General features: G+C 47.5%; 1 protein-coding gene across 1 annotated transcript; it reads right to left on the reverse strand.

Annotated features, from left to right (window-relative positions):
* Positions 1-5,195: 5,195 nt before the first annotated feature.
* On the reverse strand, positions 5,196-7,286 carry LOC147964381 (uncharacterized). Its single transcript, XM_087529956.1, has 2 exons — positions 7,226-7,286; positions 5,196-5,689 (listed from the first exon to the last, which is right to left on the reverse strand). The coding sequence occupies exons 1-2, from the start codon at positions 7,284-7,286 to the stop codon at positions 5,196-5,198; spliced, it is 555 nt and encodes a 184-aa protein (XP_087386082.1).
* Between the last annotated feature and the right edge of the window lie 7,397 nt (positions 7,287-14,683).

Consider the following 14,683-nt stretch of genomic DNA (forward strand, 5'->3'; position numbering starts at 1 on the left):
GGATAAACTGTTTATATAGTGTCTATGGACAACATATATATGCGTCATCCGTGATGCTACTTCGAGGACAGTGTCATCCGTGATGCCTGGGCGATGAGCATATGAGTCTGTGTCTAGTAGTCCGCCTATGAATTTTTAAAGGCTTTTGATTGGTTTCCTTCAATCATGCTTAACTGGAGATGAGTCACGTGCTGCTGCGTCCCCTCGCGCAAGCCCTTCCGTCAGCGCACCGTCCGTCAAGGCGTCAATTTTTTCGACTATGCTGCGAGCATATGATTAAAAATACCGTAGCTACACTCCCTTCAAAATTACTTGTCACAAAAATAAATAGAAATAAATATATTTAAAACTAAAATACGTTTAGATACAATCATTTCTTTGACAAATATCTCCAGATAAAGAGAGTATTTACAACAAAGTCTGCCTCATTTGTCACTGAATGTGGAGGTTGTATCTGAATTAAAATTTCAATGACATAATTCAAAGAGACCACCTATTCAACGGTTGCCTTTTTTGTTTGTTGCTTTTCGTCGACTTCGCTCAGTCCAAATCCCGTTGGCCAACTTCCTCCCCCACCCTTTCACTCAGGAACATTGTTCATCTTCTTCCTAGAACCACCTCCCGACACCCGCTCAGCCGCTCGCTCCTTCCTCGGTGGCCAGCGGGCACTACCGTGCACCGCCTCGTTGCCCCAACATGCCAGAGCATTCGCCTGCGCCAGCCTGCAGCCGTCCCCGTCCTACATCAAGACAACGCCGCCACAATCTAATCGGCAACCCACCAGCAGCCCCCGACCCCCCCCCCCCTAACCACCTGAACCCGTAACCTCTGACTCCTCCAACAAAGCCGTTGTGCGTCGTCCCTGGCTCCAGGTCGTCCCGCGCTGCCGCTTGCCAAAATGTTAGTTAGGAAGAATGAGATTGCACGAATCGATAATCATTGATCGTGTGCATGGTGCACATATATAGGTATAGGGTGGACTGGCCTCTACTTGTCTCCCAAGATGTACAAATATATGAGGGGAGAAAGAGATACAACGGTATAAATACAGACCCAAGTCCTATACATATGCAGTGGACAACATACGCTCAACACCCCCCCCCCCCCCCCCCCCGCAGTCGAAGCGTCTCCGGAGACACAGAGACTAGACCGAAACTCCTCAAAGACTGGGGCTGGTAGTCCCTTAGTCATGACATCGGCAATCTGCTGAGTGGTAGGGACATGCAAAACATGAACCTTCCCGAGAGCCACCTACTCGCGAACGAAGTGAATATCGAGCTCAATATGCTTCGTACGGCGACGGTGGATGGGGTTGGCGGAGAGAGAGACAACGGAGACATTGTCGCAGTAGACGATCGTGGCCTTGGGGACCACACAAAGCAACTCCTGGAGAAGCTGACGGAGCCAGGAGCACTCAACAACGGCGTTAGCCACTACCCGATACTCCGCCTCGGCACTCGAGCGAGAGACCGTGGGTTGCCGCTTGGACGACCAAGAAATCAGCGAGGGCCCGAGGTAGACGCAGTAGCCTGACGTAGAGCGACGTGTGTCCGGGCAGCCAGCCCAGTCAGCGTCGAAGTAGGCGACCATGTCGATGGAGGATGATGCCATCAGGGGGAGTCCCAGGGTTATAGTGGCACGTATGTACCGAAGAATACGCTTCACCAAAGTCCAATGAGAATCACGCGGGTAGTGCATGTGGAGGCACACCTGATGGACTGCATACTGCAAGTCAGGCCGAGTGAGGGTGAGATACTGCAGGGCGCTGACGATGGAGCGGTAGAACGCGAACCCTCCAAAGCAGAAACCTTCGCCTTAGTGTCAACAGGCGTAGGGGCGGTTTTGCAATTAAGCATACCCGCGCACTCGGGAAGCTCATGAGCGTGCTCCTGCTGATGCAGAAAGAACTTGTCGGCACGGCGAACGACCTCAATGCCAAGGAAGTAGTGCAGAGCTCCCAGATCCTTGAGGGCAAACTCATCACGAAGACGGGCCGTGAGCTGCTGAAGGAGCCCAGATGAGGATGCCGTCAGGATAATGTCGTCCACATAGAGCAGCAGGTACGCAGTAGTAGTGCCCTGGTGGTAGACGAAAATAGACGCGTCGGAGCGGGTTGTGTGAAACTCAAGCTGCTGCAAGAACCCAGCCATACGTTGGTACCAGGCCCTGGGGGCCTGCTTCAGTCCATAAAGAGACCGAGAGAGCAAGCAGACATGGTCGGGATGCTTGGCGTCGACGAAGCCGGTCGGCTGCTCACAGAACACCCGTTCCGTGAGGTGGCCGTGCAGAAAAGCGTTGGAGACATCCAACTGATGCACAAGCCAGGCACGGGAGACCGCCAGTTGAAGCACCGTATGAATGGTGCTCGGTTTAATGACCGGGGCGAAGGTGTCAGTGAAGTCCACGCCAGCGCGCTGGCGGAAGCCGCACACCACCCAGCGAGCCTTGTAGCGCTCGAGAGAACCGTCAGGGTTGGTCTTGTGACGAAACACCCATTTGCCACTGATGACGTTGGCGTGAGGGGGTCGCGGCACAAGATGCCATGTGCGGTTGCGCTGCAACGCGTCGAACTCCTCGCGCATCGCGGCGAGCCGATGTGGATCGCGGAGGGCGGCGCGGGCGGACGAGGGAATGGACGATGGTGGAGAGGACGATGTTGACACCGGGCACGCATACTCGTCAGCAGCGTAGCGCATGCTAGGCCGGTGGATACCGGCGCGAGGCCGCGTCATCATGCCGGCGCGAGGCGGGTCGGCTACGGCAGGAGCAACGGACGAGGGTGGAGAAAAGTCTGTCGCTTCTGGCATCATAGCGGGATCGGGGCCGGCCAGAGCAGCGGGGCCAGTAGGGGCGGTGTAGCCGGCCGGGGCGGGGCAGGCGCGCCACCCCTGGGGGTGGGAGCCGAAGGACCACCCAAGGCCACGGGGGGCCGTGCTGGGACCAAGGCTGAGGAACCCGTAGTCGGGACCGTGGCAGAGGGGCCCGCAGCGGGTGCTGAGGTGCCCGCATCGGGGGCCACGCCAGAGGGGCCCGTCGCGGGAGGGCATGCCGAGGCCGCGCCGAGAGGGGCCGCAAGGAGCCGCACCGAGGCCACAAGGGGCCTCGCCGGGGGCTGCACCGGGGCCGCGTCCGAGACACCATCAAACAGCGTCGAATCCTCTGCAGAAGGCGGTACCTGGTGAAAAGGAAATACCCGCTCATCAAAGTACACGTGTCGAGAGGTGTACACACGGTGGGAGATAGGGTCGTAGAACCAGTAACCTTTGGTGTTAGGGGGATAGCCTAGGAAGATACACGCTACGGGGCGAGGAGCGAGTTTGTGGGGTGTAGTGGAGGCGGTGATAGGATAACACAGACAACCGAAGATACGGAGACCATCGTAGGATGGAGGGGAAATGGAGAGAAGTTGGTGCGGAGTGTAGTTCCAGTGGGGATGGCATGGCCTGATGTTAACTAGGAGAGTGGCGGTGACGAGAGCATCGAGCCAAAACCGAGGGGGCACGTTGGAGTGGAATAACAACGTGCGGACGCAATCGTTAAGAGTGCGGAGGATCCGCTCGGCGCGGCCGTTCTGCTAGGATGTGTAAGGGCACGTGAGACGAAAAGTGGTGCCGTGAGACGCGAGAAGGTGGCGAGTGGCAGCGTTGTCAAACCCTTTTCCGTTGTCAATCTGGAGGGCGAGAATAGGGCTCCTGAACTGGGTGGTGATGTAGGAGTAAAAGGCTGTGAGAGTGGCGAGGACATCGGATTTGCGACAGAGTGGAAACATCCACGCAAAATGAGAGAAATCATCAAGTAGAACAACATAATATAAGAAGCCCATGTTGCTCGCTTCGGGAGATGTCCATACATCATTATGAATTAACTGAAATGGAAAAGTAGAAATAGTGTTTGACTCACTAAAGGGTCGACGAACATGTTTACCGAGACGTCAAGCACGACAAGTGCTCTCGTCGAATTTATTATACGAAAATGAAAAGCTCTTGAGAATCTGACGAAGGACGGTGGAGTTGGGGTGACCCAAGCGTGCATGCCAAAGGTCGACACCGGCGGAGAGGGCGACCGGAGAGGTGGTGGCGGTGGCGGTGGAGGCGGAGTGCACCGGGTACAAATCATCTGGGCAATCACATCGGTGGAGTACCATCCGTGTACGGGCGTCCTTCACAGAGAAACCAAGATCATCAAATTCAACAGTGAGAGGATTGTCACGTGCAAGACGACGAACGGAGACAAGATTTTTAACTAGGTTAGGTGAGACAGAAACATTAGTCATGTCAATAGGCATAGAATTAGACGGAAAGAAACTATGACCGACATGAGTAATGGGTACGGAAGAACCATCACTGAAGGTGATGCGGTTCGAGGTGGTGACCGGAAAGGAGGAAGCAAGGTTACCGGGGTGCGAAGTCATGTGGGCGGTAGCCCCCGTGTCCATGTACCAATCACGGCCACCTCCGTAGGTGGAGGGAGACGGCGCCGAGTGCAGCGCGGTGAGAAGTGCATGGTCCCACGAGGCCGGCGGGAGGGAGTAACCTTCGGGCTAGGTCGGCGCAGGGGGCGGCACGTAGCCGCCCGGCAGGGCCCAAGCGCCGGTGGGTAGCCACCTCTAGTCACCGGGTAGCCGCCTCCTGTCACCTGATATGGGGCAGTGGCGAAGTGCACCTGTGGGCCGGCGGGATACGGACCGAGGATGCCCTGGGCTGGCAGCACCGGCATGTGGTACGCATGGACCACGTTGGTCCATGGGTTGGCACCGACGGACCAGGGCGATGAGGGCTAGTGATGACATGGAGCCCCCCGTACCCTGGCTGCTGCTGCTGTAGTGCGCCGGAGCGGTCACCTCTGCGGTGCTGGTTACGGCAGCAACCGCCCTGCTGCTACGGCTGCTGCGAGGGGGCGGGTGGCGCGGGCGGGGCCGGTGGGAGGAGGAAATACCCCGGTGGCGCAGGTGGGCACGGGTTAGGCGAGGCCGGCGGAGGCGCCCTGCTAGAAGTCCCGGCGGCGAGGGCGGTGTGGTGGACGCGAGCCTTGACCTTCTTCATCCGTCGTTCCTCCAAGCGTAAGTACACGATGACGGAGTAGAACGTCGGGTTTGGCAGCTGGGTGAGGTTCGAAGCCGCGTTGCCGAAGTCCTCATTGAGGTCGGTGGTGAGGGTGCTCAGCATAAGGTTGTTGGACACCTTGGCATCGATGTCTCAGAGCTCGTCAGCGAGCCGCTTCAGGCGCATGCAGTAGTCATCGATGGAGGAGTCATCTTGATGGCACCCAAAAAATTCCTGTTGCAAAAACACAAGACGTTGGAATTTATTGTTGGTGAAGAGGGCGTTGATCTTGGTCCACACGGTACACGCGTCGTCATTCTTCAAGACGACCGTGTGGAAGATGTCCGACGAGACAGTGAGGTAGCACCATCGGATGAGAGAGGCCTCAATGGCCGCCCAATCCGGATCGCCTGCCATGATGTCACCGTCAACAGACCCATCAATGTGCTCGAGGAGATGGTACTCGCGGAAGACAAGGTTGAAGTAGGTCTTCCAGACGTAGTACGAGGTGTTGGATTGATCGAGTTTGATGGGGACGCGGGTGTGGATGTCGAGATTGCGGACGGCGGTGACGTCGGGCTCAGGTCCGACGAACGGGTTGGACTTGATAACATGTGGGTATGGGGAAGTAGTAGTTGAGGTAGTACCTATTACCCTTTTCATTCAAACCTTGGGAGTTACTTCTACGTTATGCTTATACTTCTATGCTATGCTAGTAGACGTGGTTTGGTTTGAGTGATTCATGACAGTTGTGAGTATTATTATGAACTAAGGGATTAATTAAGGTGGCTACTTTAACACACATCTCGGTGGATTGTTTGTGGGAACCTGGGGCAATCCAGTGCTGTCCAAGGAGATCCCGGGGAATCCGTGTGATCATCATGTGGTCCGCCACCTTGCTCAAATGGATCATATTGTTATTCATGCTAGAAACTTCTGTGTGCATCCACAAGCCGTTATGGGCTCTAGCATAGTTGAGTATGTTGTGTGACCTCTTTTAGTGGTAAACTAGTAGATGTAGGGGATGTAGGTGGTACGGTTTACCCGTCGAAAGGGATAATGCTTCTGAAAGACTGTGTCTCGGTCATCCATTTCTCAAACATCATGTAGTGTGAGAAATCAACAGAGGAGATCGAGTCTTGTGGGTAAAAGTGCACAAACCTCTGCAGAGTGTACAAACTAATCATGATTAGCCGTGCCCCCGGTTTTGGACATCTTGAGTATCTGGTGCTTGAATTATTATGTTGCTCTCGTCACTTTATTTAATTAACTTGTTGCGTTAATGATTACTTTAATTGGGATTGATATGGGGTTACCATTCTCAATGTTTTCAACTACCATGATAGTTAAACAAAATATATTTCTTTGTTGTAGGGAAAAATTGGCTTTTCGCAAAAACATGAAAACCGTAGAGCCTCCACCAGCCATATATGCATGTAGTTATAGTTGTTTCGTCTTCATTGCTCTATAGTGTTACTTTGCCAACATATTCCATGTGCTGCCCGTTTTTGGGCTGCAACGTATTATGTTGCAGACTTTTTAGACGAAGAGTAAGGTGCGCTAGGTCGTTGTCGTGCACTCAGCTATGCCGTTGGAGTTGATGGACTCACTTTACTTTCGAAGCCTTCCGCTGTTATCTTATTTAGTTGGCCATACGCCATACTATTGTAATAAGTTCTCTTTTGAGACTATCGATGTATTAAGTGTGTGATTGAAACTCTATTATAAATCCTTCAAGTACTGTGTGTATCAGCATTACCTATCCAGGGATGACACTTATGCACAGAGATTTGACCGTTTGAGGTCGGATCGCTACATTGGTAGTTTAATCTTGTCCACCTTACTAATGAACTCTTCACCGAAATGAGTTTCATATACTAGTACATGCTAAACATGTTATGTGTCTGCTTGTTTCTTCTTTTAGAATGTTGACAGAATATTGGGGAAGAGTGCCTTATTAAGCAATGATGAAGGAAGTAATGCAGATAAGGTTCAGGATCGTGAGACATCATTGTTGGTCTCCAACAAAGCTGATAAAACAGCTAAGGAAAACTATCTTGAAGACAGTGAGGCAAACCCAAAGTCCTGTCTTGGTTTACTGTTCGAGTTACTGGACACTACCGCTTACACAAGTTATTCAAACTCACTGTCTGAATCAATTCGGTTTCTTGAGTCTCAACTACAAGCTGAAAGACATTGATCAGCTATGCTGCCACTAGAAGTGGAAGGACTGCGGAAGTCCATGGAGCATTCAGATGCATACTTTCTGGTGCAACTGCAAGCGTTGGAGGATTTTAGTGCCAAACAGAACAAAGCTAATAAGCTTGCTAATCTTATTGCCAGCATGGTGGATACCCAGGATAACGTTTCTTGAGGTCTTCTGACGTTGTTTCAGGTATGGACTTGTTTTGCTGCTGCGTTTATTTGCACTGGTGGCCAATTTTGATGGCTAGTGTATGTAATATGTTGCTTTGTTCCCTATATTTGCACTGGTGGCGAACTTTGATGCCCGGTGGATGTAATATGTGTAATAGCTGTAATAGGCTAGCGTTAGTTGCTTGCTTATTTATTTTCTTATTGTCTTGTTTTGTTATTTGCTTGTAGTCACTATAGTTCTTTTTCTGTGTTTTTTAGTGGCCACAATAACCTAGTTTCGGTAACTAGGCCACAATAATCATGGCAACACACGGGCTGTTATAACCATGGGCCTCCTGCAGGCCGTAGGATCCATGGGCCTTCTACGGGCCGTAGGATCCATGGGCCTTTTACAGGCCGTAGGATCCATGGACTTTCTACGGGCCGTATGATCCATGGGCCTTCGACGGGCCGTAGGATCCATTGGTCTTCTACGGGCCGTAGGATCCATGGGCCTTCAACGGGACGTATAATCATTTCGCCAAACATGGGTCGTACTATTCGTGGACCATAACGGGTCGTTAATAGGTCGTATTTGATAACGCTATGAAAACAGCTCAACGGGTTAACGGGCCACAAACGGGCCGAATGTAACCACGGGCTGTATTTGGCCCACAAACGGAACAGGCTATTAACCGAATTCTAGAAATTAGCCCAAGAATAAATGGGCCCTTAGAAGGCCAAAAGTTAACACGGGCTGGAAACGGCCGACGGAATAATGGGCCGTTAATGGGTATAAAGCGATACACTGTTCATTATGGGCTAGTTTCATCTCGGGCCTTTAATGGACCAAGAGTTACAAAGGGCCTCATATGGGCCAAAAGACATCATGGGCCATACATGGGCCGGAAGTTACAACAGGCTGGAATCATATTGGACGGCGCAGATGAAGCAACTAGGCTTAATTCCGATGGGCCATAACGGGCCGGTAGTAAGCGGGTTGTAAATGGGCTATATACGAACAGGCCGTTAACAGGCTTTCCGTGGGCCGGCCCGTTACCTTTTGACCAAGTCAAACAGGCCGACCTTTTCACCGGAATGGGCCTTTGTTGGGCCGTGCCACGTGTCGACGTATCATAGGCGCCTCCTGTCCAATGAGTGGATGACATCTGTCTGAATGTTGAGCCGACACGTGTTTCCTCCGGCCAATGAGAATTTTACACGTGGAAAATTCCCATTGGTCCGGGTGTTAACGGGTTATCGGATCCAAAACTGGACCCGGTATCTTAACGGCATCCCGTTACGGTGGATGCCACGTGTCGGTCACCCTTGACGAAAGCACTTTTATGATGCGCGATTTATCGTCATGGAAGTGGACACTTCCGTGATGATAATTTTGGTAATGTCATGGAACACTTCTACGATAGCACAGGTATGACTATCTTGATTCTGTCATAAATTTTTCATGGATGTACATGCATGAGAGAAAATGTGACCTACTGTGACAAACATGTATCATCACGGAAGTGTCTTTTTTTGTAGTGGAAGCTATTCTTCCCGATTGATCTATCCAAGAGTTCGTACTAAAATAACACCAAATAATTTCAGATTCATAATACTCAATTCAATACAAAGAACCTCAAAGAGTTCCCCAAGATTTCTATGAGAGAAACAAAGACAACAACGTGCATCAACCTCTATGCGTAGATTACCCCAATGTCACCTCGGGAATCCGCGAGTTGAGTGCCAAAACATATAACAAGTGAATCAATATGACATTGTCACCATGAGTATTCATATGCAAGACATATATCAAGTGCTCTAAAATCCATAAAAGTATTCAATCTGATAATAACGAAATCTCAAAGGGAAAAACTCAATTCATCACAACAAGATAGAGAGGGGGAAACACCATCTGATCCGACTATACTAACAAAGCCCGCGATAAATCAAGATCGTGTCATCTCAATAACACGGGAGAGAGAGAGATTAAACACATAGCTACTGGTACAAACCCTCAGCCCCGAGGGTGGACTACTCCCTCCTCATCGTGGTGGCCGTCGGGATGATGAACGGGGACTAGATTGGTTTTTCGTCGCTACAGAGGCTTGCGACGGTGGAAATTCTGATCTAGGTTAACCCCGAGGGTTTTTGGAATATTTGGGATTTTATAGGGCAAAGAGGGGGTGCAGGAGGCCACCGAGGTGGGACAACCCACCTGGGCGCGCCCTGGTGGGTTGTGCCCCCCTCGGGGCACCCCCCCAGGTGCTGCTCTGGTCCATCGGGAGTCTTCTGGTCCATAAAAAATCCACAAAAAGTTTCACGGTGTTTTGACTCCGTTTGATATTGATTTCTTGCGATGTAAAAAACAAGCAAAAAACAGTAACTGGCACTGGGCACTGGGTCAATAGGTTAGTCCCAAAAAATGATATAAAGTTGCTATAAAATGATTGTAAAACATCCCAGAATGATAATATAACAGCATGAATACTTTAGAAATTATAGATACGTTGGAGACGTATCAGTTGCTTCTCCATCTTTTGTTAGCCTTCATTTTGCACTAAGTATGATCAGTACTTGTGCATCCAAAATCCTTTAAACCAGTTTTGCCACATGAGTCCACCATACCTACCTATATGCAGTATTTTTTGGCGTTCTAAGAAAATTTGTATGTCCCATCACTAATTTTCAAAATAAATTTCTCTTTTGTGTGCTCGTACTGCTCATGAAACGGTAGGGGGTGGCTAATATATTTCCATGCTAGATATGTTATTCTCAAGATGAGTGTTTATTCACTTGTCATTGCAAGAGAGTAAGGCAAAGGTTTTAGGGATACCTAGTCCCAAAATGAAAAATGAATTTACTTTATGTTGTAAAATAATAAATTCTTTGGAAAGTATTGGTATGGAAGGCACCCGTGAATACAGCTAGCCATGGAAAGTAAAAGTATGGTTGAAAAAGGAATAAACTTTAATTTCTGTTTGGGAACCGCCTATGATATATCTAGCATGGAAAGTATTGGGAACTACTCGGTCATTCTCGTTGACAGGAAAAGCAAGCCTCCCAAAATGTTTGTATCTCTATCTTTTTCGCTTTGAGCTCTCGCACTGATGTCGCTTGAAGCTACGTCGGTATTTCCCCAAAGAGGGGAAGGAAATATGCCCTATAGGAAATAATAAATTTTTTTATTTATATCCTTATATCATGATAAATGTTTATTATTCATGTTTGAATTGTATTAACTGGAAACTTAGTACATGTGTGAATACATAGACAAAAACAGAGTGTCCCTAGTATGCTTCTACTTGACTAGCTCGTTAATCAAAGATGGTTAAGTTTCCTGACCATAGACATGTGTTGTCATTTGATGAATGGGATCACATCATTAGAGAATGATGTGATGGACAAGACCCATCCGTTAGCTTAGCATAATGATCATTTAGTTTTTTTACTATTGCTTTCTTCATGACTTATACATATTCCTCTGACTATGAGATATGCAACTCCTGAATACAGGAGGAACACCTTGTGTGCTATCAAACATCACAACGTAACTGGGTGATTATAAAGATGCTCTACATGTGTCTCCGAAGGTGTTTGTTGAGTTGGCATAGATCAAGATTAGGATTTGTGATAACCCACAAGTATAGGGGATCGCAACAGTTTTCAATAAGTAAGAGTGTCGAACCCAATGAGGAGCTAAAGGCAGAACAAATATTCCCTCAAGTTCTATCGACCACCGATACAACTCTACGCACGCTTGATGTTCGCTTTACCTAGAACAAGTATGAAACTAGAAGTACTTTGTAGGTGTTTCTGGATAGGTTTGCAAGATAATAAAGAGCAAGTAAATAAAAGCTAGGGGCTGTTTTAGATAAAGACACAACTAAATTAGTTTTAGTAAAGAGTGTTTTGTTATGAGAAAGTTATTTGTCCCTAGGCAATCGATAACTAGACCGGTAATCATTATTGCAATTTTATATGAGGGAGAGGCATAAGCTAAGATACTTTCTCTACTTGGATCATATGCACTTATGATTGGAACTCTAGCAAGCATCCGCAACTACTAAAGATCATTAAGGCAAAACCCAACCATAGCATTAAAGTATCAGGTCCCCTTTATCCCATACGCAACAACCCCCTTACTCGTGTTTGTGTTTCAGTCACTCGCGCAACCCACTATAAGCGAATCATGAACATATTGCAACACCCTGCAGCGGGGATCCCTCACGCTTGCGCGACACGGAGAGCACCATAGGACAGCACCAATAATAAAACATGCAACTCAAACCAATCTTGATCATCAAATAGCCCATAGGACAAAACGGATCTACTCAAACATCATAGGATAGCCATACATCATTGGGAAATAATATATAGCATTGAGCACCATGTTTAAGTAGAGATTACAGCGGGTAAGAGAGAGGTTACACCGCTGCATAGAGGGGGTAAGAGTTGGTGATGATGGCGGTGAAGTTGTTGTTGAAGATTGCGGTGATGATGATGGCCACCGGTGGCACTCTGGTGCCACAGGAAGCGAGGGGGAGAGAGAGCCCCCTCCTTATTCTTCTTCCTTGACCTCCTTCCTAGATGGGAGAAGGGTTTCCCCTCTGGTTCATGGCCTCCATGGCATGGGAGGGGCGAGAGCCCCTCCGAGATTGGATTTGTCTCTGTGTCTCTCTTTGTTTCTGCGTTCTCAGATTCTAACCTTTCACCATTTCTTATATTCCCGGAGATGTGTAACTCCAATTGGGCTAAAATTTTAACACGATCTCTATCCGGATATTAGCTTTCTTGTGGCGAAAGAAGGGCATCAACCGCCTTACAGGGTGGCCACGAGGGTCAGGGCCGCGCCTGCCCCCCTGGGGCGCGCTCCCTGCCTCGTTGCCCCCTCGGGCACCGTCTCGCGTGGATTTTTCTTCCCAAAAATCATATATATTCCAAAAAAATCTCCGTTAGTTTTTATCCCGTTTGGACTCCGTTTATATGGATATTCTGCGAAACAAAAAACATGCAACAAAGAGGAACTGGCACTGGGCACTGGATCAATATGTTAGTCCCAAAAATAGTATAAAAAGTTGCCAAAAGTATATGAAAGTTGTAGAATATTGGCATGGAACAATCAAAAATTATAGATACGACAGAGACGTATCAGCATCCCCAAGCTTAATTCCTGCTCGTCCTCGAGTAGGTAAATGATAAAAAAGATAATTTTTGATGTGGAATGCTACCTAGGATAATCTTGATCACATATCTAATCATGGCATGAATATTAAGACACGAGTGATTCAAAGCAATAGTCTATCATTTGACATAAAAAACAATAAACTTCAAGCCCACTAATAAAGCAATCATGTCTTTTAAAAATAACAAGGCCAAAGAAAGTTATCCCTACAAAATCATATTGTCTGGCTATGCTCCATCTTCACCACACAAAATATTCACATCATGCACAACCCCGATGACAAGCCAAGCAATTGTTTCATACTTTTTATGTTCTCAAACCTTTTCAACTTTCATGCAATACATGAGCGTGAGCCATGGATATAGCACTATAGGTGGAATAGAATGGTGGTTGTGGAGAAGACAAAAAGGAGAAGATAGTCTCACTCAACTAGGCGTATCAACAGGCTATGGAGATGCCCGTCGATAGATATCAATGTGAGTGAGTAGGGATTGCCATGCGACGGATGCACTTAGAGCTATAAGTGTATGGAAGCTCAGACCGAAAACTAAGTGGGTGTGCATCCAACTTGCTTGCTCATGAAGACCTCGGGCGTTTGAGGAAGCCCATCATCGGAATATACAAGCCAAGTTCTATAATGAAAATTCCCACTAGTATATGAAAGTGATAACTCAAGAGTCTCTCTATATGAAGAACATGGTGCTACTCTGAAGCACAAGTGTGGTAAAAGGATAGTAACATTGCCCCTTCTCTCTTTTCTCTCATTTTTTGTTTTTCTATTTTTATCTCTCTTTTTGGTGGGCTTCTTTGGCCTCTTTTTTTTATTTGGGCTTCTTTGGCCTCTTTTATTTATTTTTAAAGTCCGGAGTCTCATCCCAACTTGTGGGGGAATCATAGTCTCCATCATCCTTTCCTCACTGGGGCAATGCTCTAATAATGATGATCATCACACTTTTATTTACTTACAACTCGATATTACAACTCGATACTAGAACAAAGATATGACTCTATATGAATGCCTCTAGCGGTGTACCGGGATGTGCAATGATCTAGCGTAGCAATGACATCAAAAACGGACAAGCCATGAAAACACCGTGCTAGCTATATTACGATCATGCAAAGCAATATGACAATGAATGCTCAAGTCATGTATGTGATGATGATGGAAGTTGCATGGCAATATATCTCGGAATGGCTATGGAAATGCCATGATAGGTAGGTATGGTGGCTGTTTTGAGGAAGGTATATGGTGGGTTTATGGTACCAGCGAAAGTTGCGCGATACTAGAGAGGCTAGCAACGGTGGAAGGGTGAGAGTGCGTATAATCCATGGACTCAACATTAGTCATAAAGAACTCACATACTTATTGCAAAAGTCTATTAGCTATCGAAACAAAGTACTGCGTGCATGCTCCTAGGGGGATAGATTTGTAGGAAAAGACCATCGCCTGTCCCCGACCACCACTCATAAGGAAGACAATCAATAAATAAATCATGCTCCGACTTCATCACATAACGGTTCACCATACGTGCATGCTACGGGAATCACAAACCTCAACACAAGTATTTCTACTAATCCACAACTACCCACTAGCATGACTCTAATATCACCATCTTTATATCGCAAAACTATTGCAAGGAATCAAACATATAATATTCAGTGATCTACAAGTTTTATGTAGGATTTTATGACTAACCATGTGAATGACCACTTCTTGTCATCTCTCTAAATAGATATAAGTGAAGCAAGAGAGTTTAATTCTTTCTACAAAAGATATGCCCGTGCTCTAACAAATATAAGTGAAGCAAAAGAGCATTCTACAAATGACGGTTTTCTATGTCAAGAGAAACAGGTAATCCAAACTTCAAATGATATAAGTGAAGCACATGAAGCATTCTATAAAGCCATACTCAAAAGATATAAGTGAAGTGCAAAGAGCATTCTATAAATCAACCAAGGACTACCTCATACCAGCATGGTGCATAAAAGAAAAATGAAAACTAAAGCAAAATACGCTGCAAGATTGCACATATCGCATGAACGAAACAAATCCGAAAACATACCGATACTTGTTGAAGAAAGAGGGGATGCCTTCCGGGGC

This window comes from Triticum urartu, chromosome 6A (genome assembly GCF_056163025.1).
Source record: "Triticum urartu cultivar PI428250 chromosome 6A, HENAU_Tu73, whole genome shotgun sequence".
In the NCBI taxonomy this organism is placed as follows: Eukaryota; Viridiplantae; Streptophyta; class Magnoliopsida; order Poales; family Poaceae; genus Triticum; species Triticum urartu.